This window comes from Grampus griseus (genome assembly GCF_964374135.1).
Source record: "Grampus griseus genome assembly, chromosome: 14".
Taxonomy (NCBI): Eukaryota; Metazoa; Chordata; class Mammalia; order Artiodactyla; family Delphinidae; genus Grampus; species Grampus griseus.
The window spans coordinates 17083033-17109645 of record NC_139008.1 but is presented as its reverse complement, the minus strand read 5'-3'; the positions used below and the strand labels follow the sequence as shown (position 1 = coordinate 17109645).

Sequence of the window (26613 nt, the reverse complement as noted above, 5' to 3'; positions counted from 1 at the left end):
TATCTAGGTCAGTTAGGCCAGTCTCAGCAAAGATGGCCCCAGGAAATATGGTCGTGAATTAATAAAACACCTGGGAACGTCTTTGTTAGATTGTGCACGAGTCTATGCTGTGTCCTCCGAATACAGAGGTGACCGAGTCAGACCAGAGTAGCCCCTGGCCTCAGGGAGCTTTCAGACAAGATTCGGGTATATACAAGTAAAGCCGTATATAGCCAAGGTGACTTCAGAGAGAGGTGGCAATACAAGGTGCTAATGGGTGAGAGAGTGACAGGGTATAGGATGGTGGCTACCTCCCACGGGGGATCCAAGGAGGCCCCTTGGAAGGTGTCCCGTTTAGGCTGAGCCCTGCCTAGTAGGAAGGAGCCAGCCAACAAAGGAACAGCGTTCCAAGTGGAAGGAACAGGGGAAAAGCTTCCAAGTGGGAACGAGCCTGGCCTGTTCCAGGAGTGGGAGAGTCGTGGAGGAGAAGAGGACAGGGGAAGATAAGGGGTGGACAGTAGGGAATTGGAGAGAACGCTCATGAAACAGAGTGCCGGGCAGGGCAGCACCCCAGAGCAACATAGTGGGTTTCTTTTGCCATCGCTCCTACTTTTTCTATTACTTCCCAGTCATCTTAAACCATTGCCAGCCAATATTTCTGACAGGTTTGCCACTTTGCCCACCCTGCGGTCCAGGATTTCTGGATGACCTGACCCCTGATTCACAGAGCTTCCAATGACTACAATTATTTGCAGATAAAGATCAGAGCACATTTCTAGTTTAAATGATAAATGGAAAAGAAGGGGAAAAGGCTTGGAGGATTAAAAATGAAAGGGTCTAATGTTACTGGCATTCTCCATGGAGTCCCATTACTTTGTAGCAAACAGAACAGAGATTCACTGGAGGAGGGGAAAGGTTTTGATGAGAGAAATTTTTCAATGGCTCATTGAAGCAGACCGTTTCCTGGGACCTCCCAGATCATAAGAAACTGAGATCCCACCTTTTTTGCAAAGATGTGAGGGGATTCTAGATCTAATCAGCCCCAGGTAGTCGCTTTCACCCTCATTCCTGTTTCCAGTTTCCCGCAGCAAGACTGATGGCCTGCGGAGTGTGTCCCTTTGACCGTGGCTCTGCTGCGTCTTGGGCCAGGAGGGTCGCCTCGGACATCTGTTTAATAAGCATTTCCATCCTCCCTCAGCCACCCTCCATCACCGCGGCAACGGGCACAGCGACCAGCTCGCAGGAGCAGTCCAGGGCAGCAGGGGGAGCCAGAGCCGTCAGTGAAGCCATCGACGGGATCGGCCTTCCGGGGAGCAGGTACTTATCGAGGCAGCTTAAAAACAAAAACAGCAACCCGTAGCCATCCAGCCACGAGCATCTTATTAACTGAGGTTTTTCTTTGCATTTTGATTCCAGACCATTTAAAACTGCTCCCTTAGACTGCATCCCCCCTCACCCTCCCTCCAACCCAAAAGCCTGAAATTGACTTGATTTCTTTCAGACACATGTCTCTTGGCTTGTTCAGTTCCGCTCAGCCCATGTAAAACTTCAGTCTCCTCAAAGGTTTCCACGGAAGCAGCCCACGCGGCAGACAGTGACCCAAGGCAGTGTCCTCTGAACCTTCTTTTCTCTATTCAGAGTTTGTTCAAATGCAGCATTCTCTTCCGTTCACACATAGCATCAGTGATTGGCACTGTCAAGTTTTATTATCAAAATAAAGGCTTTCCTGTAGTCATCAGGCAACACTGATCTTCAGAAAGACGCACCATGCCGAGCCAATAGCTTCAAGCACACATTTGAGCCCCACCATGCTTCCCGGGCCGCTGTGCAGAGCTGGGCGCGTGGTAGTCTGTGCAGCGCCCATGCCTGGCTGAGCGGTGAGAGCAGCTGAAATCCAGCCTGCACAGTGGTCGCTAAGCTGAGGCTCTGGCCTGAGGCTGCATCAGCCCCGAAAGGCATGGGGGCTTTTTCTCTGCACAAAGGAGGAATTTCCTGGCCAATCTATGTACTCTCCAGATCTGTGTCCATCCAGAGGGTGTTTGCCTTTGATAATTTGTAGAAAAACTCTGAATAGGCTAAAGGCAGTGCTAGCCACTCCTCCAGGAGTCTGCAGACCCCAGATTGGAAACCATGCTGTGGACCACTGTGGCCATGCATAAGAACTTGAAGTTTCCTCCGCGAGTGAAAGGGCTGGGCCATGAGGATATGTTACATCAGATACAGATACAGGATATGTTACAAGCAGCACACACATCACCAAATGCTTCTTTCTTCGTCATCAAGATCCTTTGTGCTTCAGGGTCTTGGGAGTTCTCAGCCTTAAACAGCATAAGTAGGGTGTGTTTGCAGACAGCTCTCTGCTAGGTTTGGAATGCTGTGTCCTCAGAAACTAGAGATGCAAGGCAGGTCACTAGATCAGGAGCTGGCAAACTTTTTCAGTAAAGGGCCAGATAGCAAATACTTCAGGCTTTTCACTTTTTGTTTGTTTGTTTGTTTTAACAACGCTTTAACAATGTAAAAACCATTCTTAGCTTGCAGGCCACACAGAAACAGGCTGCGGGCTGCATTTGACCTGCAGGCTGTATGTACTGTGTAGACACCCGCTCTAGAATCTTACAGCCTAGCAGTCAGCTTAAGGAGATCGTCTGGCCATCTGGCCCCAAGCAATTTCTCTTACTTGGCCCTTCTTTCATCGCTAATTGTACAATTATTTATAAAGGGAGAAAACCAGCTGGTGTGCGCCTTTGATCTGTCTGCGGGGGTGTGAGTATTTTCGTCTCAAATTGTTACTTCTCTCTGAAATAGAAAAGTAAGCCTGGTACCCTTGATGCAAACTTTCCCTATTGTGTATCGTTACTATCGATACCTGTTTGCTAAAACAAAATCATTTTCAGACACCAGCAGAAGGTTCTGAAAGTCCTCCAGGCCATCGAAAGTGACTCCACCCAACCCAGCCAGGTTGTTTCACCCACTGAGGAGCAAGTTCTGGACCCAGAGGTGAGAACCTTGACTTATGAGGGTTTCTGAAGGCATTCATGTCTTGCCTGAAGGCTGAGGGAGGAAGGGCCCCTCAGTACAATCATTTCTGTTCGGTGGGAGCTGCTCTGACAGTGGTAAACTTAGCATCTTTCTGCCCCAGTCTCCATCCCCCCTCCTCCCCAGCACATAGACAACCATGTAATGGAGCGTGAAGTTTCAGAAGACAGAAGCCTGTCCACACAAGAGGAAATATAAATAGCCTGTAAGCCCATACAGAAATATCCAGCATCACCTGTAATCAAGAAATACAAATTAGAGCAACCTCAACATCCCATTTGATGTTAACAAATCTCAGTTAACAAATGATTTTTGATGATAACCTCTAGCACCGGCAAGGTTACAGTAAAACTGGCAGTCTTACCCTGCTGGCAGCAATAGAAATGGGTGGAAAGCTTTTGAAAAGCCGAAAGGCTCTTAGGAAGAGCCTTAGAAATACTTATGTCTTCCAGCCTGACAATCCCACTTCCTTACCCTGAAGAAATCACTCAACAGAAATAAAAAGCTATAGGCGCAAAAATGTCTATTGCACAATTATTGGAAGTAGGGAAAGGTGAGAGAAAAAAACACTGAAATAACATAAATGTCTCACAGTAGTAGAGTTAATCAGGAAAGTATGATACGTCAGCACAATGCAGTCGTGTAAAAGGATGGAAATTTTCATTATGGAGGTTATGCAGATAGAAAATGTTAAGGATATAAAGTTAGCTGCAAAAAGTGATGTTCATCTTCATCGAGTCCGATTTGACTGTAGCGACCGGGCAAGGATATGGCTGTGAGCGGGTCGATGGAGCTGAGACACGAACGGTGAAAGGGCAAGGTAGCATCAGGGTGGAGGGATAGCGGATGATGCGTTTCTCTTTTGGGTCAAAAGGTGTGTGTCCAGCACATCCTCTCATCTCTTCCTCTACCCAAGCCTTTCTTATAACTGTTTGGTTCATCGGTCACCCATCTTGTGATTGGCCAATGGGGACTTAACAGGAAGCCCTCCCAAAGTCACACGTGAAGCTCATATGAAAGCAGAAAGAGCCCTGCTCCAGCCCAGACTGGAGTTCTGGCTTGGAGTCGGGCATCATCATTTAGAGGTCGTGTGACCTTACATAAGCCTCTTAAGCTGTCTGGTCCTGGGGGTGTGTGACTGTCAGACTGGGTAAATACTCCACAGCCCACGGGGCCACTGTGCAGCTGGAAGAGGAAAGGTCTGTAAGGGCAGATGGCTCCGTGCCTGGCACAAGGCAAGGAGGCATCAGGAAATATGCCGTCTAAAAAAATCTAGGGAGGGCTTCCCTGGTGGCGCCGTGGTTGGGAGTCCGCCAGCCGATGCAGGGGGCGCGGGTTCGTGCCCCGGTCCGGTGGGATCCCACATGCCGCGGAGCGGCTGGGCCCGTGAGCCATGGCCGCTGAGCCTGTGCGTCCGGAGCCTGTGCTCCGCAGTGGGGTGGGGCCACAGCAGTGAGAGGTCCACTTACCACAAAAAAAAACAAAAAAAAAAGAGAAGAAAAATGACACATTTCTTTGTAATGAATGCCGTAGTCAGGATCAAGCAGGGCTTGATCCAGAAGCTCACGCTGTGTCTGTACCGTGTCAGCTGCATCCTGAGCCCCACCCCCACCTCAGTGCCCAGTCCCAGCTCTGCGCTTTCCCTGTGATCCCTCAATAGCTAGAGTGATTCCCACCTCTTGCCCTTATACCCTCAGACTCCACAGTCAGGAGAAAAGAGCAGTTTCTCCACACACAGATCTGAAACTGGGTCACGTGCCCATCGCTGAGCCATTCCCTCCAGGTGGCCCGGGTGACAGGACACACTGATCAATTGGACCAGTTCATCTCCTTCTTGGGGTATGAAAGTGTCCATCCCCCATATCTCATGGCTGAGAAAAGAGAAGGGGCATCTTCACCAAAGGAAAAGCAGATGGTCTTGTTGAGAGCGGGGCAGTGAACGCCAGGGACCGGAAGCTTGCGAGCCAGCATTTGCCTCAGACCCCTCGATCCTAAATCGAGCAGGGGTGGCCATCGGGTTGCAACGCTGACAAGTTGTGACACTTCCTTAGTGAATAGACCCTTCAGCTTCTTCATTTAGAAACCCCGCTGCAGGAATTTGCATACCTTAGATTGCACTGTGCGTGAGATCCAGCAGCCCCTCCTCGAGGCAGCTCGCCTCCCATCTGGCCTCCTCCCAATGGCCAACAACCACGGTGACCAGCGCCGCATCCTCACGCCTCCCACAGGGCGCACCTGGCAGCGGAACGCGCCTCCCAAGCACAAGTTCATTAACCTCCCGATCCCCGAGGCTTGAGCCGGGCCAGTTGAGTTTTATCACCATCCTGCCTGCCTGGGACTCAGGCCCAGGGTAGCAGAGGGCTTGGCCTGGGCCCACAAGGCCCCGCGGCAGAGAAGGAGGAAGCTGTGGGGTCTGCTGATAAACACAGCCCCTGCGTTCCTTCCGGGAGCTGACAGCTGACTTCCCTCCCTGCATGTCCCCATCCCATCACCTGACAATCAAGGCTCATCCAAACACACGCTGAGAGCACTAGCACGTCTCACTGGCTATTAATTAAAAAAATAAGTAGGGAACAGTTGCTGTTCAGTTGCTCAGCTTCCTGCTCACAGAACCATTACGGTGTTAATTAAGAGAGGGCATGTGCGTGCGGGGAAGGCACCATTTTCTAAGCGGCTGATCTGTGGCGACCAGCACTGCAGTCGGAGCCCGAAGGGGCCTCGGGAAGCCATTCCACAGTGTGGCCATTGATCGATGGCATTCACGACCTCTCAGACCAGACAACCCACCCGCGAAGGAGGCAGGCATTAAAATCCAGGGAGGAGAGAAATGGGCGGAAGTGGCCACTTAGAGAGTGCACGCAGGCCAGGACTGCTGACCGGGTCTTCTCCGGGTGCGTACCCCACTTAATCTCTGGGACAGGATTGTCAGATCTATGGTGTCATCTCCTGGTCCCCAACCAGGCAGGGGGATGTCAACTGACTTGTCCAGGGTCCTGTGTTATCTACTGTGTTAGATAGGCCATCTGCTAGGCTACCACAGCCAAGTACCACAGACTGGGTGGATAAAACAGCAGAGACTTCTTTTCTCACAGTTCTGGAAGCGAATCCAAGATCCAGGTGTTGGCAGGATGTTCTCCAGCTTCTCACTGAGTCCCCACACGGCCTTTGCGTTGTGCCTGCCCATCCCTGGTGTCTCTCTAGGTGTCCAAATGTCCTCTTCTTGTAAGGACATCAGTCAGAATGGATTAGGCCCACCCTAACGGCCTCATTTCAACTTAATTACCTCTTTAAAGGCCCTGTCTCCAAACAGTCACCTTCTGAGCTACTAGGGTTTGGGCTTCAGTATCTGAATTTGTGTGTGGTGGACACAATTTTGCCCATAACACCAGCCCAATTCAGCAGAAGTTGTGACATGCCTATAGGACATGAACCCTAGGTAGTGGGTGAGAAAAGTACGTGTTCAGGCAGAATCTGATGCCTTTTAAGCATTCTTTGTTATTTGCAGACTCTTACAGAAGATACTAAGTGCCAGGGTTCATAGTAACTTTTTTTTGGCCATACTGCATGGCTTGCAGGATCTTAGTTCCCCGACCAGGGATCGAACCTGGGCCCCGGCAGTGAAATTGCCAAGGCCTAACCACTGGACCGCCAGGAAATTCCTCTAGTAACTATGTTTGAAACGCCTTAGAAACATGAGCTCATTTAATCTCCATGATAACCATCTGTAATGGGTGCTCTTCTTATCCTCATTGTACAGAGGGGGAAACCCGGCACTGAGCGATTAAATACCTTGTCATTTAGCGGTAGAGCTGGATTCCACCTGTTGTGTTTCCATCCTTTGGCATTACTTTTCTCCTCGCTAAGGACAAATCGGGACCGAAAGCAGAAGAGATCAAGGATGCCATCTACGTGACCATGGATATCCAGTCCAACTGGGGCAGCGCGTCGTGGGTGGGTCTCACAGAAGTGGAATTCTTCGACCGGAACGACATAAAGCTTTATGTGTCGCCTCACGATGTGGCTGTCCGGAACTCTGACACGCCCGGGGAGCCGGGCCACCTGGTCAGCAGGAACTTAGCTGTAAGTGGAGGCGGCCTTGTGTGAGTCTTGGCCGCATGTTTTGATGCATTTTTTCTGCCCACGATAAGCCCACGATAAGGGTGTGGGTGCAGCAAGGGGAAGGATGATGTAGTCGTCCACAGCCATTCATTTGGGCAGGGTGGGGAGGAACCGGAGGGCAAGGTACAGGGAGGGGCCTCCAGCGGCACCCCCCGCCCTGAGCTCTTGCCCAGATCCCTGCTCTGTAGAGGGTTCTTATGGGGGGTGAGGGGCCAAAGAGGAGCCGGTTCACCCCCTTTATCTACATTGCAGTTTCCCATAGTAACCACCAAACATGGGACCTTGGGATGTCATTGAGGGCAACACCCATGTTTTGTAGATGAAGAAACTAAGGCTTGGACAAGGGCATTGACTTGGCCAAGGTCACACAGCCGGAAGGTCGGGGAGCGGGGAGGGGGGCGGTGCAAATGCACCCCCTGCAGCCTGGCCCAGGGCCCACGCACCCTCTCAGGGTCCTGCTTCCCTGGGGCATGGAGTACGCACCCAGCAAACGTGGAACATCACTTTCTTTTAAATATCTGAAAGTTAAAAAAGGAAAAGCACTGACATTTTCTCTTCCTGCCGCTTGCAAGCTGGACACAGGAGACTAGACAGACCGCCCAGCACTGACATCTTTACGGTGCTAGTGCTTCAGCGTCAGTCACCGTGACCTCTGGGTGGGGCCCGAGACATGGGGAATAGAGGTTGCCTCTGGGCCACAGAACTGGCTGAGCAAGGGACAGGGGCGATAGGAAGACTTTCGCTTGGATGCTTTTTTGCATCTTTTAAATTTCCTGCGACGTACATGTATTTGCTATTCCAAAGAACAAATTATTAATTTTTTAAAGGTATTGAAAATGAAGACAATTGCCACATGTTCAGTTCTTGCTTTGTGCGGGCACCATGCTAAGTGTGTTGTGTATATAATCTTATATAAACGAAACAGTGTACAGGCTGGAGAAGCAGAGAGGCCTGGGTTCAAAGCTTAATCACTTACAGCTTCATGATCGTGGGCAACTCACCTAACATCTACTTTGATTTCCTCGTCTGTAAAACGGGGAGAATAATAATACTTACGTTCATACACTGTTTGAAGGATCACGTGTAAATATGATCCTCACTCTTCGAAAGGGCTTCAAAACATCATCTATTACTGTTTCCGTCGTTACTAGTCGTAGTAGCAGTAATGCCACTATGAAGTAAATATTATTGCCATTTAAAGGAAAAGAAGCAAGAAAGGAGGGCTTTGAAACCCCCAGCTCTAGAGACCCAGGTTCTGGTCTTGACTCTCTAGCCTTGGGCGTCTTACCTGCCTTCTCTGAGAGTCACTTTTTTCTGCCCCCTGTAGAATGGGAGTGGAGGGCCTGGATAATTCGTATGATGCTTATTTTTCCAGCAAAAGAAACTGAGTCTGCCTCTCTTTAGCAGATTTTTGAAAAGAAATTCGTTGCAAGGCTTTTGAGTAGCTGGTGTGTTCACTGTCACCCAGGCCGAAAGAGGACAGGCCCCGTGGCAACTTGGGGTTCTGCGTAGCTTCCCGGGATGCATGAGTACCGACAGTTTGGTCTTCTTTTTTGGGGGGGGGGTGCAGTGTTTGTTGGTTGCTTGGTTGGTTAGTTGGTTTGCCGTCTTGTCATTCTGCTGGAGATACCCAGTCCAGGAAAGGCAGGCTGATGGACCAACCTGGCTAGGAGGGCCAGGCACCTTGCTGCCAGTTCCACTAAGATGCCCCAAGTGGGGCAGGGAGGGAATTTTCCCTGAAGAAATTTGTGGTTGTTACTGAAAGAAAGGCAGGGTAGACGTGAGATAGCCAGGAAACACCGCCTGTCCGTAGGGTTGGACTGAGTGGTTTCTGAGCCCACTTAAAGATTAGCAGCTCTGGGACCTTGAGGGAAACAGGTCGTGGCCACTTGGACGCTCTGGCCTTGCATCCCCCTCTCTGCTCCTGCTTCAAGTCTGTAGGCTCCCGTGCGTGCTGCTGAGGCTTGGACCAGCCCTCGCTAAACCTCTCCCGTCCCCCTTGTGCGCAAAGCAGTGGCACTTTGGAAGCCTACTGTACAGAACAGAGCATACCAGGGGCGATAAAAAGCATCACTGGATTTAATGGGGACAGATTCTGATGATTGCTCTCCCCTTTTCTCTGTTTAGCAGAGGCTGATGAGCATTGCCATGGATAGCAGTGAGGACTTGGGCCCAGGGTTTGGGTGGGTTTCGTTTTTTGTTTTTTTCTTAAATTTTGGGCCCTGAGGCAGCTGTCTCACCCTGGGCTGCTAGATCTCTGGGCCCAGCTGTGGGTGGGCTGGATTCCCCCTGCTGCCCTGGCCTGGGGTCTCTCTGATAGTCGCCCTGTGAACCACGCCTGGGGCCACCAGAACACACTGCCTCTCAGAGCCATTCAGTTTCGCTGGGGTCTCGGGCATCCCTCACTGATTCCTCACATGAACCTCGGGATGACTTTCCGCATCTGATAAACGAGAAAACCGAGTCTCAGGGAGGATGAGTGACTCGTCCAGGCCACACTGCTGTGGAGTGGTGGGGCTCGTCTGAAAGCTGAGGAGAAGATACCTGAAAGCAGAGTCTGGGTTTGAAAGAGAAGTTGCTTCAGTGGAGGTGAATGTGGCACCTGCGGGGGGCTGTATGAGTGCCCCGTGTTCAGTGCAAACCCTCCTTCCTGCCCTGCCCACCCCATCTCTCTCCTCGCCACCCCCAGGCCCATGGCTTCAAGTTGGCTCCAAATTTATATGCCCAGCCCTGCCTGCTTCCGAGTTCCTGACTTGAACGTCAGCTTCCGCTCAACACCTCAGACTTCAGAGACCTGAAACCTGAGTGTCGATTCCCTGGCCCACGCCCTCATCTCTTCCTCCTCCAGCTCAGTAAATGGCATCCCCATCCGCTCAGCTGCAAAGCCCACCACTTAAGAGCCTCCCTCGGTTGCCCCACGCCCCCTCCCCTTCCAACACATCAGGAAGTCCTATTGATTCCGCCTCCAACACGGAGCCTGGATCGGGCCCCTGCTCTCCATTTCCACTGGTTCTTCCTAAGTCTGATCAGCTGCCCCCTCTCACTGGAACTATTAAGTGGTCTCCTCTCTCACTCCTTTCTTCCATTCTTGCCCCCATCCACTCCATTTTCCACTCTGTATCCAAAGGGATCTTTAACGAATGTCAGCTTGCAGCCCTCCCCTGCTTAAAACCCCTGCCGTGACTTTCTGGGGAAAATTGGATGCCTCTCTGTGGCCCCGGAGGCTGTCTGTGAACCGACCTCCAGCTCCCTCTCTGCCGGCCTCACATACCAGGGCTCCCTTCTGCTCCCTTGACCTGCCAAGCTCGTTCTCACCTGTGGGTTCGGCACTTGCCGCCCCCTCTGCCCAGAGCATCCCTCCTCCAGATGTTCATGTGGCTCCTTCCTTTCTCGTCACTCAGATTTCAGCCCAGGTGTCACTTTCTCAGCAAGACCTTCCCGGACTCTACAAGCTGGAGGAGTCCTGTTCCCTCCCTATGCCAGTCTCTATCACATCAGCTTTGTTCATTTTTTTCAGACCACTTCCCACCATCAAAAGTGATTTTGTTCACTTGTTTCTGATCTGTCTCCTCCCACCAACCTGTACGTTCTTGTCCGTCCTATTCACACTGTATCCCTAGCACGTAGAGCAATACATTTTTGAACTTTTAAAAATAAATGATTATAGACTCACAGGAAATTGTTTTTAAAAAAACAGTGCAGGGCTTCCCTGGTGGCGCAGTGGTAGAGAGTCCGCCTGCCGATGCAGGGGACACGGGTTCGTGCCCCGGTCCGGGAGGACCCCACATGCCGCGGAGTGGCTGGGCCCGTGAGCCCTGGCCACTGAGCCTGCGCATCCGGAGCCTGTGCTCCTCAACGGGAGAGGCCACAACAGTGAGAGGCCTGTGTACCGGGAAAAAAAAAAAAAAAAAGTGCAGAAAAGAGAAGAACAATAGAGAAAAATCAACAAAGCCAAAAGTTGTTTTTTGGAAGAATCAACAAAATGAACAACCTTTAGCTAGACTGAGCAAGAAAAAAAAAGGGGGAAATATTCAAATTACTAAAATCAGGAATGTAAAAGGGGCCACATCACTACCAAACTAATAGAAATAAAAAGGATTACAAGGGAATATTGTGAACAATTTTATGCCAACAAATTAGATATCCTAGATGAAATGGACAAATTCCTAGAAAGACACAAATTACCAAAACTGAATCAAGAAGAAATAGAAAATCTGAATAGACGTATAGCAAGAAAAGAGATTGAATTAGTAATCAATAAAAAACTTCCCACAAAGAAAAGCCTGGGACCAGATGGCTTCACTGGTGAATCTTACCAAATATTTAAAGAATTAGCACCAAGCCTTCACAAACTGTTCTAAAATACAGAAGAAGAGAGAACACTTCCCAGCTCATTCTCTGAGGCCAGTATTACCCTGATACCAAAACCAGAAAAAGCCATCACAAGAAAACTACAGACCAGTATCCCTTATGAATACAGATGTAAAAATCCTCAACAAAACATTAACAAATCAAATCTAGCAGTTTATAAAAAGATTTATATATCAAGACCTAGTGGAGTTTATTCCAGGAATGCAAAGTTGTTCAACATGTGGAAATTAATCAACAGAATACAACATATTAATCGAATAAAGGAGGAAATAACCACATGATGTCTTAATAGACACAGAAAAGGCATTTGATAAAATTCAACATTCTTTCATGATAATACATCAACAAACCAAAATAGAAGGAAACATCCTCAGTCTGATAAAGGGCATTTATGAAAACCCACAGCTAACATCATACTGAATGGTGGAAGACTGAAAGCTTTCCCTCTAAGACCAGGAATGGGACAAGGACGCCTGCTTTCATCACTCCTATTCAGCATTGTACTGGAGATTCTACCCAAGGAAGTTAAGCTAGAAAATGAAATAAGAGGTTGGAAAGGAAGAAATAAACTATATTTGCAGGTGAAACGATCTTATATACAGAAAATCTTAAAGAATTCACAGAAGTTACTGGTAAAGCTAACATGGAGTTCAGCAAGCTTAGAGAATAAAAGATCAATATACAGAAATCAGTAGTATTCCTATACACTAGCAATGAACCATCCGAAAAGGAAATTAAGAAAATTTCCATTTATAATAGTTTGATGCTATTTAAGAATAAAATACTTAAGAATAGACTTCACCAAATAAGTGAAAGACTTGCACACTGAAAAGTACAAAATATTGTTGACAGAAATTAAAGAAGACCTAAATGATGAAAGCTGAAAAGATATATGTGTTCATGGATTGGAAGACTTAATACCACTGATATGGCAGTGCTCCCAAATTATCTACAGATTCAACGTAATCCTACTGCCTTTTTTGTGGAAATTGACAAGCTGGTTCTAAAGTGTATAATGGAAGCTCAAAGAACCCAGAAGAGCCAAAACAATGTTGGAAAAGGACAAAGTTGGAGGACTCCCACTTTGAGTGAGTCCAGTTTCAAAACTTACCACCAAGCCACAGTAATTACGACTGTGTGGTTCTGGCCTGAGGATAGACATATAGATCAAGGGAATGGAATTGAGAGTCCAGAAATAGATTCATGCATCTATAGTCAATTGATTTTTAACAAGGATGCCAATACCATTTGATGAGGAAAGAACAGTTTCTTTTCAACAGATGGTATTGGAACAACTGGATTTCCACATGCAAAAGAATGAAATTGGACTTCTACACACCATTTACCAAAACTAACTCAAGGGGTCAAATACCTTGAGACTTTTACAGTGTTAAGGCTATAAAACACTTAGCAGAAAACATAGGTGTAAATCTTCATAGCCTGGAATTTTTCAATGGAGTTTTAGATATGACCTCCAAAGCATAAACAACAAAAGAAAAAAATAGGTAAATCAGACCTCATCAAAATTTTTAAACAAACGAAAAATTTCAAACATTTTTGCTTCAAAGGACATTATCAAGAAAGTAAAAAGATAACCTACAAAAAAGGAGAAAATATTTGCAAATCGTGTATGTGATAAGGGTCTTGTATGCAGAATATATGAAGAAAAGGACTCAGACTCAACAACAAAAAGACAAACAACCCAGTGAAAATATGGCCAAGATACTCTGAATAGACATTTCTCCAGAGATGATCTACAAATGGCCAACAAGCACATGAAAAGATGCTCAGCATCATTAGCCATTAGGGAAATGCTAATCAAAACCATAAGGACATATACTTCATACCCGTTAGGATGTTATAGTTTCTTTAAAAAAAGAAAACAGAAATAACAAGTATTGGTGAACAGCATATGGAAAAATTGGAATCATTATACCTTGCTCGTGGGAATGTAAAAATAAAATGATATGGCCATTGTGCAAAATAGTCTGGCAGTTCCTTAAAAAGTTAAATGTAGGGCTTCCCTGGTGGTGCAGTGGTTGAGAGTCCTCCTGCCAATGCAGGGGACACGGGTTCGTGCCCCGGTCCGGGAGGATCCCACATGCCGCCGAGTGGCTGGGCCCGTGAGCCATGGCCGCTGAGCCTGTGCATCCGGAGTCTGTGCTCCGCAACGGGAGAGGCCACAGCAGTGAGAGGCCCGCGTACCGCAAAAAAAAAAAAAAAAAAAAAAAGGAGTTAAGTACTGATACATGCTACAACATAGATAAACTTGAAAGCATTATGCTGAATGACGGATGTCAGACATAGGGATCATATATTGTATGACAGCATTTATATGAAATGTCCAGAATGAGTGAATCCATAGAGACAGAAAGTAGACTAGAGGTTGCCAGGGACTGGGGGAACGGGGAGTGACTGCTAAAGGGCTTCTTTTGGGGGTGATAAAAATATGCTAGGAAAAGATAGTGGTGATGGTTGCATCACCTTGTGACTATACTAAAAACACCACTGACTCGTACACTTTAAAGTGGTGATTTTATGTATGTGAATTATATCTCAGTTTTTAAAAAAGTATAGAGAGGTCCCATGTGCCTTTGCCCAGCTTCCCCCAATGGTAACATCCTACGTGACCATAGTACATTATCAAAACTAGGAAAGTGACATTGGTATAATGTGCAGACCTTCATACACGTGTGTGTGTGTGTGTGTGTGTGTGTGTATGTAAGTTCTTTTCAGTTTTTGTTTTGTTTTGGGCTTTTTTTTGCGGTACGCGGGGCTGTCACTGTTGTGGCCTCTCCCGTTGCGGAGCACAGGTTCTGGACGCGCAGGCTCAGTGGCCATGGCTCACGGGCCCAGCCGCTCCGCGGCATGTGGGATCCTCCCGGACCGGGGCACGAACCCGTGTCCCCTGCATCGGCAGGCGGACTCTCAACCACTGCACCACCAGGGAAGTCCAGTTCTTTTCAGTTTTGTTACGTGTAGATTTGTGGAACCACCACCACATCAAGATGCAGAACAGCTCCATCACCTCAAAGGAATTCCCTCATGCGACCCTTTATAGCCACCCCTCCCCACACCTGTCCCTAACCCAGACAGCCACCAACCTATTCTCTATACTTTTTGTCCTTTCAAGAATGCTATATACATGGAATCATACTATATGTAACCTTTCTGAGACTGACTTTTTCCCACTCAGTATAATGCCCTTGACATCTAACCAAATTTTTGTATCAGGAGTTTGTTCCTTTTTAAGGCGATAACTTATTAAATCGGGGCTACTTCTGAGGGCAGTCCAGCGTCTCCCTGGGGGTGTGTGGATCTGTGTTAGCTTAAAGCTGGAGAAAGCACCTATGTTAGGAGTTAGAAAGTTACCTCCTGAGAGAGGCCTTCTTCTCTGACCATCTATTCTAAACTAGTCCTTCCATTGGCCATTAATAATTCTCTCATATTTTCTTCATTGAATTTATTCCCCCACCCCCAGCCCCACTTGATTTTTTTTTTTTTCTTGGCTGTGTTACTTGTTTGCCTCCCCTCCTGGCACAGAGCTGGGATCTGCTGGGCCAGGCGCCCCCCGCACTCGGTATTTGTTGAGCAGGTGGGTAGCAAATGCCATTGGCGCCTCCCGCAGGCCCTTCCCACCTTGGTCCCTGCTGGCTGCTCTTCCCACTGCCAGCACACACATTTCTCCGATGGAGGATCTGTTTTCTGGCCTCCAGGGCCCGCTTTGCCTCCCCTGTAGCAGGCCCAAACTGGTGGGGAACTGAGCCCCCAGGAGCAGCCCTGAACCTACACTGATGGGAACTGGGGTGTGGATACCCCAGCTCCCTTGTCCCGGAAGTGGAGTCACCCTGAGGTGTGTTCCACACTGGCTCCCAGGTTCCCTGGTGGCGTGGAGCTCACAGGTGTGCCTAGCCTGGTAACACTCTTTATGGAATGCCTCTCGCCCTCTCATTTCCCCACCCTCCAGCTGGTGTTTCCTTCACTGTCTAAATCAACTCCTTACACTTGCCTTGCCTCAGGGTCTTCTCCTGGGGCAATCCAAACCAACACAGAATGAATGAATGAATGAATGAATTAAAAACCTAGGTTTAAATCCTCACTCCATCACTTGGGCAAACCACACCTTTTCTGGACTCTGGTCTTCCTTCGGTGACACGGGTGCTACTGCAGTACTCACCTTCCAGGGCTTGGAGAGAACCCAGTGAGATAACGGCGGTGCCCAGGTGCCCTGATTCTTGGTCTGCCATCTTGATTACCACCTGCGATGGGCAGGTGCAGCAGATGCTCTCCTGCTGGCCTGGCACCTGGAGGTTTGCCCAGCGTGCCTTGGGTCAGCCCTCAGCAGCTTCCTAGCAGCCTTCCTCTCGGGGACTCTGTCTGTGGAAAGGAAACATCAGAAGGCCCAGTTGCTAATGAGGCCCAGATTTACCCACAGGTTAATGTTCTCCGACTTTGAACACCACGACTCCCACTTAGCCCTCCCGTTATCCCTCCCGCAGACGGAAATGTGATGGGAAATCAATTACAGTCCCCTCACTTGTGTCTAAGGGTCAGCCTTCAGTCTCTGCCTTTGTCAAGCAGCCTCAGCGACCCATTTTAGGCTCCAGTGAAGAGAAGGAATGAGACTCCCCTGCTGGATTTGAGATGTGCTATCTTTGACCCCTCGCAGCTGCCCAGAGCACTAAAAGTTCTCGCAGAGCTTCAGAAACTTGCCAGAATAAGTCAGAACCCCTTGAACTCATCTCTCCCCCTTAACAAAGCAGCCTCCTCCCTCCTGAAAGGCACCATTGTCACTGGGACAAGCCACCTCTGTCCTCCGCGCAGCTGGAGCCTGAGCCTCACGTCTCCTGGGGGCCAGCAGACCCCAGAGGCAGGCACGGTCCTGGGGATGGGAGCCCATGGAGACACTCGCAAATATGGGGCGATGCTCCTTTTAGATAAAAGGAGCAACTTCAGCCAGCGTCAGAGATACAGGCTGCTTATTGGCAGATGGGACTTTGACTGTTCAGCCCCTAAGCAGGGACCCTAAACTAATGCCTGCAGGGGCCGGGCAGAAGCATAACCAGGGAGGCGAGGTGGGTGTAGAACAGTAGGGAATGGTGAGGACTGGGGCACCGGAGGGCACCTGCCCTGGCCGCCAGAGCAGTGCACTCAGCTCCAGCCAACGGCTGTCAGGGACCCCGTGTTGCCGCGTCTCCTAAGTCTGTAGACAAGCCAGACATCTAGCTCTGAGGGGGAGGGGATATCTTCCACCTTAAAGTCTTGGCAACGAATTTGCCTTTAAAAAAAAACAAAACACTTTCATGAGCTAGACAAAATAGCTCTGCCGGCCAGAACAGTTTAGTCTCTAAAGTTTCAGGGAGAGGACAGATATTAGGAGGTACATTTCACTTATCTGTTCATTTCTTCATTCAACGATTGTTCAAAAAATTCAATTTAAAGATTTTTTTGTCATTGACCAGGTGCCAAGGAACTGTGCTGAACGCTAAGGGTTCTGGAATGAATTAGAAGAGCTCGCAGCTGAGTGTGCGTGTATGTGTGTGTGCGCGCGCGTGCGTGTGTTGGTGGGGGGGGGTGACATAGACATGAAGACAGGTACTTGTGGGACACTGGGTAATTGTAACCTCAGGTGTTGCAAGGAGCCGTGGGCACCTGGAGAAGGGAGTGATTGTGTCAAGGGAAGGGGTGACAGTGGGGGAGACAGCGCATTTGAGCTGAAGTTCCCAGGGGGAGAAGGGCAGGAGAGTACTGCACTCAGAGGCCCAGCCTGTGCAAAGGCACAGAGGCCGAGCCAGCATGGACATATTTGGGAACAACTGTGCGTTTTGTCCAGACAGAGAGCAGAAGAGGTACCCAAAGAGACAAGAGAAGAGGTGACCAGGGCTGAGAAAAGTCCCCCGATTTCACTTTTTCCCATCTGCATCCCAAGCACTCATGATACGAAATTTTGTTGGTGCAAATGAAAATGACAGCAAGGCTCCCCTTCTCCTCTGCCTCTTTGGCCTTGAGAATGGCCTTGGCAGCCTCGCTGGCAGGCGGAAACTGCACACAGGGGTCCCAAGGCTTGGAAACCCTGAAAGGGAACAGAATAAATCCTGAGGCTCAGTGCCATGGCCCCGTCCCAACAAACGCCTGAGCCAGTGTCTTTCTTTTCTATTTTTAAAATTTTTTAAATTCTACAGGGTTTTACAAAAGAAAATCAAAGGCTCTGTTTGCCAGGTTAATCAAATAGCTCAAGTCGTGGCTCTTTTCCCGTCCTTCTCCTCCAGTCTCTCTCCCCAGCAAAGCCGATTAGGTTGATTAAAATAAAGCCCGCTGCATTTTAAATTTGGTCTGGGTGGCAGGGGCAGAGAGGCCCACGTGACAGCTTTGTGCCGGGGACGAGGGTCAGTAGCCTGCTCCAAAATGCGGTCCAGATGGGGTGAGATCTAAGACCTCACCCAGGATGAAGTAGAGAAGGTGGGTGGCTTCCCACCCTCATCCTCCCCTGGTTTCCATAGTCACTGCCCGCTTACTTTGGGGTAAGGCAGAACTGTGCTAACAATAACAACTTCCTTCTCTTGCTGGCGTTTCAGGGCAAGAAAGACCCTTCCTTGTGGACGTGCCCCTTCCACCCGCCGCTCCAGCTCTTTTTTGTTATCCGCAACACGAGACAGCTGCGTGACTTTGGTCTAACCAAGATCAAGGTTTGGAATTACTGCACGGCTGACGGCGTAAGTAACAGGCTCCGGTTCCTGGCTGGGCATTTGCCTGATGGAAGCACTTGGTGCTTTCCCGTAGCCTGATTCCCGAAGTTGCAAACTGGGCGCCACGAGGCCCCGTTGCCCTTCCTCCTGGGTGTAGCAAGCGCCTGCTGGGGGATTTCACTTCGCGTTGTCAGAGCCCCCAGGAGCAGAGCCTCCGCTGAAGTTCTGGGAAGTAGAATCAGGTCACCTTTCGGGGGAACTGAAGAAATATGAACCGAGGCACAGTTTTAACAGATAAGGAAACAGACACACAGAGAGGTTACGTAACGTGGCCCAAGGCACACAGCCAGTGAGCGTCAGAGTGAGAATTTGAATCCCTGCAGTCAGACTCCAGGCCCATCGGCTTAGCCAGCGCTTCTCCAACCGTATCCGCAACAACTTGCCTGGGATCTTGGTAAAAAGCGGGTTCTAATCCAGCGGGTCTGGGGCAGGGCCCGAGATTCTGCACGTCTAACCAGCTCTCACATGTACCAGTGATCCTGGTGTGTGCACCCCACTCTAAACAGCCAGGCCCTTAACCTCTGTGCTCTTCAGCCCCTCTGGTTTCAGAACCCCTCCCCTCCTTCCCACCCTCATACACTACCCAGGTCCTCATCCTTGCTTTCTTCTCCGGGCTGTTTTTCACATGTTCATGTGCATTTATTCCTCCATTCAACCTTGATTAGTGAGCACATCTAGGTACCATCAGGCTTCATGATCGATTCTGAGCGCACGGATGTAAAGACACAGTCCATGCCTTGGAGGTACTCCTTATCTAAAAGCTGGCAGACAAGTACATGTGGACGTGTGAGGCAGTGTGATGAAGGCCTTGATAAAGCTGAACCCAGAGAGCCACGGGTTTCAAACAGAAGCCCCAGGGACTCAGCAGGGAACGCAGTGAGCAAGGAGGGACAGGACTCCCGCAGCCTCTCTCGGTTTCCCCTCTTATGATAGAAAAGGGAGCAAAACTTGTTCTACTTTCCTTTCTAATCTGCTATAAGGGAAGCAGTAGTACAAGCGAGATGATAAATGGCAACCAATCCTCGGCCTCAATGTTGTTAGAGAGACGCTAGGGCCTGGTGGGGAGCGTGGCAGACTGGCAAGCGCATGGCCCAGGTAAAGGGCAGGGCACTTTTCAGCTTTAACTAATGACTGACGTGAAGCAATGCCAGCCAGCGCTGCTAGACCTTCTGAACGTTCCCAGAGAGCTGGGAATCTGGATTTTGAGATGAGCTATTCTGTTTGCAAACGTCAGAAGCTAATTTCACTTCTTTTGAAGCCACCATACAGTTCAAACCAAACTCATCTTTGGGCTGGAGCTAGCCGTTCCCAGTCTGCGGTTGCTGGAGCCTGGAGGAGGGAGCCCGCCTCAGGCTGGGAGAGGTCAGGGAAGGTGCTTTAAAGAGCGCGTACCTGAGCTCTAGTGGAAAGAGAAGCCCTGAGCCAGACAGAAAAGGGAAAGACTTTCCAGGTGGAGGGAGCTTCGCGGGCGAAGGCGTGGAGGTGTGGAAGAGTACAGCCTCCTAATCGCTCTCCCTGACCCCGGGCCCAAGCCTCCGGTCTGTCTCCAGTAGCCACTGCGAGGTCTGATCACGACTCTACTGTTTCAAGCCCTCAAAGGCTCCCCTTGATCCAGAGAATGCAGGACAGAGGGCCCCTAATCCCTGTGCGTCAAGCCTGCCTCTCTCTTGGCACCCGCCCCTTGACCAGGCCACCCTCCAGAGTGCCAGCTGCTCGTGGCTCTCCACCGCCCTCCCTGGTAGGCGCACCTTTAGTCCCTGGCCCCTCCCATCTCGCTCAACTCGAAATGCTCGCCTCTGCCTTGTATTCCTGGGAAACCCAGACGTCCCTTTCTCCAGGATGCTCGCCTGACCCCCTGACCCTTGTGCACTTCTGGACCTCATGAACTGGTTCTATCGCCCCTGTACCAGGATGGGCACTTGTCCCCCCATCACACTCTGGGCCTCTTGGGAGCAGGGCCTGAGTCATCTCCACCACTGCTCTGTTCCAAGTAGAAATATATGGTTGTCGAATGAATGAATGAGTTCATTCCCCCAAGAGCCCGTAAGCAATTGTCTCATCCTTCTTGAGATCCAGATGAGAGACTGAGAGTAGGAGGGGTTAGGATGCTTGCCCAAGGTCATAGCGCAGGTTAGAGGCCAGCTGGGGCTCAATCAGGAGACTCCGTGCCCCCTCCCACCTTGCCGTCCTTCCCTCCTGTACCTCTTCTGGCTGGTTCTTCGCTCACCCACTCACCCAGCCGTCCCTCCAGCTCCCGAATAACCATCTGCTAGGCTCTGGGGATCTGGAGGCTAACATGGCAGACGCGGTCCCAGCCGGCTCTGTTCACACACTATGCTGCCCCAGAGAAGTAACAAAAAGCTTTCTCTGATTTCTCTGTTTTGATTTTTTTTTTCAAACAAATGCCTAAAGTTTAAATTTGAGAAAAAGTCCAAACTATTGGAACAAATGAGAAAGTTCCTGTGGGCGTGTCAGCCTCCCCTGCCCGGGGTGTGCGCAGGGGCTGTCCTCTAGGCCCCGGATGCAGCCCCGGCCCCATGTAGCTGCGGCGCGTTCCCAGCATCTAGGGCTGGGTCCTCTCCTTCTCCAGTTCACCCGGCACTTCCTGGCAGGCGGTCACCAGTATATTCTGGACTGGTTAATGAAACGGCGCTGGCTGCCCAAGCCCGTGCCCTGTAGCTCATCAACTATATCGCTCAGGCCAAGAAAAGCAGATTTTATGTGCTATATTACAAAGAAGATAAGCTTCGTCCCTTTTGGCTGAGGCCTGCCTTTCTTCTTTAACCTGCACTCGGCCTTCCCTGTGTGCTGAGAACAGAAAAGGAGCAGGACACCAGGGCGTCGTTGCTGTTGTGGGCGCTTCGGGGAGCAGCCGGCTGCGGGGATTAGAGACTTGAGGTGTTTCTACACAGAGGAGTGTGTGGAGGACCGCAGTCCCCGGCAGGGCCACCACTTATGTAACGCACACCTGTCTGTTGACAGAATTTTCCGGGGACAGAAAGCGCAAACAAATGCAGCTGCAGGTTGGTTTCATTTAATAATCTCCAGAGAATGCTGTTACCGTGTGTTTTAGAGGAGATAAAATGAGAGTTTATAGGAAATACAGCTCAGCCCAGCAGACACGGCTTGTTAAGACAGTGTTTTGTGTCTGGGAATTCAAGGAAGCAAAGTACAGTCTGAGGCGCTGATCCAACCAAGGCTTATTTAGAGCATAAGAAAAGAAGGTGCTAGAAGAAAAGGAGTCTCTTATTGGAAAATCTGCTGCCCGTTTAATCCTCGGGCTAACTTGGATGGGTTCCTTCCCCCTCGTTAGGTGATGTGGTAAGCGTAAACCGGCCCGGAGGAGAGGACTTCCGGGCAGGGTAAGGACACGGAGGCTAGCATCTGTCCACGCAGGCACACAGGGTGGCCCGCAGATGTGAGTACTCATCACAGCTGCTGTTTACCCAATGCTGCATGCATCAGGCAGGCGTGAAGCCCCCACTGAGCGCTCCATAAACATTTGATGCCTGAACAAAGAGCTGAACAAATGAATCATCTCAATTAACCTCCCAACCACCCTACAAGGTGGATGTGGTCGGGCCCCACGTTGTAGATAAAGAAGCTGGGGCTCAGGATAAAAAGCTCCTGCGGGACAGATAGCTGCGTCTGTTTTGTCAACTCTGCTTGGAAATGGCTACCTGGAGGGCTGTCTTGGGAAGGATTTAGAACTTTCCTTCTGGTTCATCCAGGAAAGGGTGTGTGATGGATCCGTGATGCCTGTCTCGGGCTCAGGAGGAGGACGCGATAATATGTTTGTCACATTTTGTGATGTTTCCCCAGATTAAATGACTGGCCCAGCTAGTGAGGAGTCAGGGACCGAGGTGGGAAGGGAACATGGGGCTGTGGGTTTCCCTGCGGTTTTTCTCGACATGGCTTCCCCTGCAGAGCGACATCTGCTAGGAGAAAGGAATCAATGGTCTCCCTCCTCTAGGATGTAATAACCCATCCAAAAAGTGGGCTTTCAGCTGCTCGCCACGGTCCATCTGTTTTCGTTTATAATAAGCACATTCATCATCTACGTGGCACCATTCCATCACCATTTTCACCTGCAGCATCACCATGCAGATGCCACCTCCAGCCTGGTCACAACAGCAAGTGAGGCAGGACCCAGTGATATATTTTATGCATGGAAATGGTGCTCACTAGTTTTTGAATTAATTAATTAATTAATGTTAGATTTCCCCAATGGTGTATTTCTTTTCTTTTCTTTTTTTTAACTTTTTATTTTATATTGGAGTATAGTTGATTAACAATGTTGTGATGGTTTCAGGTATAGAGCAAAGTGATTCAGTTATACATATACATATAACTATTCTTTTTCAAATTCTTTTCCCATTTAGGTTGTTATGTAATATTGAGCAGAGTTCCCTGTGCTCTACAGAAGGTCCCTGTTGGTTATCCATTTTAAAAATCCATTTTAAAAAACATTTTAAAAAACAGTGTGTACATGTCAATCCCAAACTCCAGTGGTGTATTTCTGTGATCCAGGCCAGGACTGCCCAATAGAACTTCTGATGATATTAACATGCTCTATCTGCCCTGTCTAGGGCAGAAGCCACTAGCCCCAGGCGGCCACTGGGAACTTGAATTGTGGCTCCTGTAACTGAGAGACTGCATTTTACAATTTATTTCATTTTAATATTAAGGTAATTGTCCACATGTGGCTGGTGACGACATATCGGCCCATAAGGGTCTTGGTGCTCAGGGAGCCGTGTTGAACGAATAGACAAGGTCCTGTTCATACAGCCCTGTCCCTTCTCATGAGGAAGGGACAAAAAAAAAAAGGGCACAAGTGAATAGTGTCATTTCAGGTAATGCTAAGTGTTCTGAAGACGATAAAATCAGGCAACGGGAGAGAGGCAGGAGGAGAAAGAGGCAGGGCTGCTCCGGACAGGTGATCAAAGGCCTTCCCCAACCTGGATGTGAAGAAGGAGCAGCTAGCATCAGTGGGAAGAGAATTCCCATCAGGGGGCACAGCAAGAGCAAAGGCAGGAACAACCAGTTTAGGCGGAGACTGAGCTGGTGAACAGAGGAGAGGGTAAGGGGAGGTCCCAGGGGTAGGTGGGAACCGGGTCGTGTGGGCCTTACTGGTTGGGAGGCAGAATAGGGGGATGGTCAGAGCCAGCCCAGCTGAGGCAAACCCTGGCTCCTCCTCTTCCTAGCCATGTGACCTTGGGCATGTTACTCTATGCCTCAGTTTCCTCATCTGGAAAATGGGGTGATTCTTGTTCGGTTAATACGTATGAAGTGCTCAGAATGATTCCTGGCCTTTGTGAGCACTATACAAAGGTCAGCTCTTAGTATCATTATTGGAGGGTTTTGGGCAAAGGGTGATACAATCTGATGGAGGAATTTAAAAGATCACTCAGGCTGCTGTTTGGAGAAGGGATCAGAGGGAAGAGGGAGCCCCAAGAGGAGGCTCTTAGCATAGTCTAGCTTGGTGGCTTGGATGAGGGTCACAGTGCCTCTGGGGTGCACCACGGGTAGATTCAATTCATCCCAGGGCAGTATCTGTATTTTCAGAAAGGCCTCTTTTTTAGGCAGGGTGGCGGGCGGGGGTGGACTTTCAAATGAATGCAAGTGAAGAGATTAGTTCAATAACGACCTATGTACCTGTCACCAGCTTCATTAATTATCTACATTCTGCCATTTTTGTTCCATCTCTTCCCCTAACATTTAAAAATAAATTGTAGCTATCATAACATTTCACTCATAAATTTTTTGTATGCATCTCTAACAGATAAGGAGTTTGTTTTTATATAATCCCAATGCCACTATCATACCTGACAATAATTAATTATTATGCTGTAATACCCAGTCCATATTCAAATATCCTTGATTGTCCCAAAATTATTTTTTTTAATAGTTGATACAAACTGAGGCCAAACATGGCAATGGCTTTGAAGTCAAAGATGTGACCTTCATTTGGGCAGCTGAGTCAGTGTAGCCCGATGGCTCTGCCGTAGGGTGGGGTCTGTGCACCCTTGGGCCTGGAGATCATGATGGCATCTTAACAGGGCAGCTGGTGGGAAAGGCACTAACCCAGGCGCCCAAGAGCCTTCCTTAGGTGTTGACCTCAGGCTTGGTCTAGGCCATTGCCTGTCACCAGAGGGTGTTCTCTTGTAGGTGGGCTGCAGGATCTGAAATCTATATGCAGAGTCCACACTCGGGAAGATACAGGTGTGGTCATCTTGAGAGTCCCAGGAGACTCAGGTTTGAAGCAGACCCCCAGCCAGCAGGGGAAGGAGAGGTGAGCAGAGAATTCTGCCTTGAGAGAGGGGGCCCAACGAGGTATTCAGGCTCCAGCCAGAAGGTTGGAATTCAGATCCATACTGTACTCCCACCAAGGGATGAGAACACAGATGCAGAACCAGGGTAGAAGCTGAGGCCCATATCCTGTTCTGTACAGACCAGGGGACAGGCTGCATCTGGGACCAGACAGGTGTCTAAGTAGGGAGAACTGCTCACCCACATGCAGGGGCCAGCCTAGGACAGCAAGATAAATTCCAGACCCCCTAGGGGGTACGGCTCCCCATCTCCTGCCTGCCTTGGCCAGGACTGATTTAGTAGCTGAATCAGTTGATTAAATTTCTCAGTCCCAGCGCTAGTGTATCAGCCAGGATTCTCTTGGTAACAAAGGACAAGAAAACCCAATTAAATCCAGCTAAGGACAAAAAAGCGTTCTTTGGCCCGTGTTACAGGAGAGTATGAGTTTGCTGGCTTCAGGCATGGCAGGATCCAGGAGTTCACATGATGCCTTCAGGAAGCTGCCTCCCTCCATCACATATCTCTGCTTTCCTCTGTGTTGGCGTCATCCTCAGGTTCCAAGTGGTGGTCCCTGATGACATCGCTCTTGATTTCAGCACTCTGCAGAGAGACTCTCCTCAAGAAAGTCCCAGACTGAGGCCCCACTGGCCAGGCCTGGGCTGCAACCTGGGGTGAGGCCCACATTATCCACATTGAAGTCAGGTCGAGGGAAGGGTGGATTCCCAATGGAAAATTGAGGTGCTGTCTCCAAAAGAAGGGAACATCACCAGGGAAAGTAGAAAACGATACCCAAGCTAGGTCCTTTTTCTTTTCCTCTAAGAATGCAGAAGTCACATGCTGTTGAATTTATTCACTAAACCCTCCCCAAGGCTTAATTTCTGAACCAAGCTTCGCTCCTAGCCATGAGATACTTTTCTTTGGCATTTCCGCCCGGCCTTGCACCGACACCCCAACTTGGTATCCCCACCCCCAGGCCCCTCGGCCCCAGTTCCGGCTCCGCTTCCTCTTACTGTCTGCAGCAGCGCCCGACTCCCACCTTTGAATCCTCCGCTCCCCCCTTTGCCCCTCACTGCCAGTCATCCCTAAGTCCTACCGTTTCCACTGCCCAAACCTGCCTCCTTCCAAGTCCAGCTCCCCCTTCCCCTGCTGCCCACTGCCCCCGCCGCCTCCCCGCTCCGCTCACTCATCTGCTCAGTCCCTGCATCTCATCAACAGAGCCGTTATCGATCGCCCCACACTCAGGCATTTTGCTGGGGCCGGGAATCAGACACGCTGTCTGCCCCTGCGAGCTCTCACCCAGGCAGGAGGGCCCAGGGGGATAACGGCAAACCATAGTTCAGTGGGGCTGGGACAGTGGCGGGAGATGAGCCGAGGGCCTCGCCACTGCAGAATGCCTCAGGGGAGAGGCCACAGTCCCCGGCTAGCTCGTGCTGCCGGGGCATCCTGGGAAGAGGCTAAGCCCCGACTGACCAAAGGCAGCTCACAGATTGCAGCTGGCTCACAGCGTGTTTTCAAAGTTCTTTAATTAATTGCCAACATTTAAAAATTGGAAGGGATTCCGTGCAAAATAGGGATTTTTGACTTTTATTGAGAAACTAGACGATCTGGCGACATGAGGTCACATCCACTCCTGGAAGCTTTGGCGGAGCTGAGTCACAGCGCCGCAGTCCCCACCACTCCTACTTGTGTCCCCGACACAGTGGCACAGTTGTCCTGACACCACACCACCTCTCCCATTTGCCATGCTGGCCCGGGCCCTGCGTGCATGTGCACTGGTGACCTTCTCCATTTTCAGACCCCAAAACTGGCTCTCTGGCTCTTCCATCCTTATGCAACTTTCATTCCCTCTGGTCCCTAGGAAACTCCTCTCTTCTGTGCCTTTGCTCCTGCCCTTCCCAGCACCTGGAATACCTAGTCGGTCTCATTACAAACCCTGCCTTTGGAAACATCAAGGTTCTGCTTCACCCACCAGCCTCCTGTACACCCTTAGCCTGCCCCAGGCCCCTTCTGGTGGTCTCAGCCACCCCTCCGGGCACCAAGTCATGTACTTCCC

At 49.7% G+C, this 26613-nt stretch overlaps 1 protein-coding gene across 1 annotated transcript in view; it reads left to right on the top strand.

Annotated features, from left to right (window-relative positions):
- The window catches only part of KATNIP (katanin interacting protein), a 198503-nt gene that overhangs the window by 120004 nt on the left and 51886 nt on the right, over positions 1 to 26613 (top strand). Inside the window, exons 11-14 of the mRNA XM_082670946.1 lie at positions 1178 to 1296; positions 2874 to 2976; positions 6880 to 7095; positions 18081 to 18218. Coding sequence (XP_082527072.1) covers positions 1178 to 1296; positions 2874 to 2976; positions 6880 to 7095; positions 18081 to 18218 — 576 coding nt within the window. The remainder of the gene's footprint in view (positions 1 to 1177; positions 1297 to 2873; positions 2977 to 6879; positions 7096 to 18080; positions 18219 to 26613) is intronic.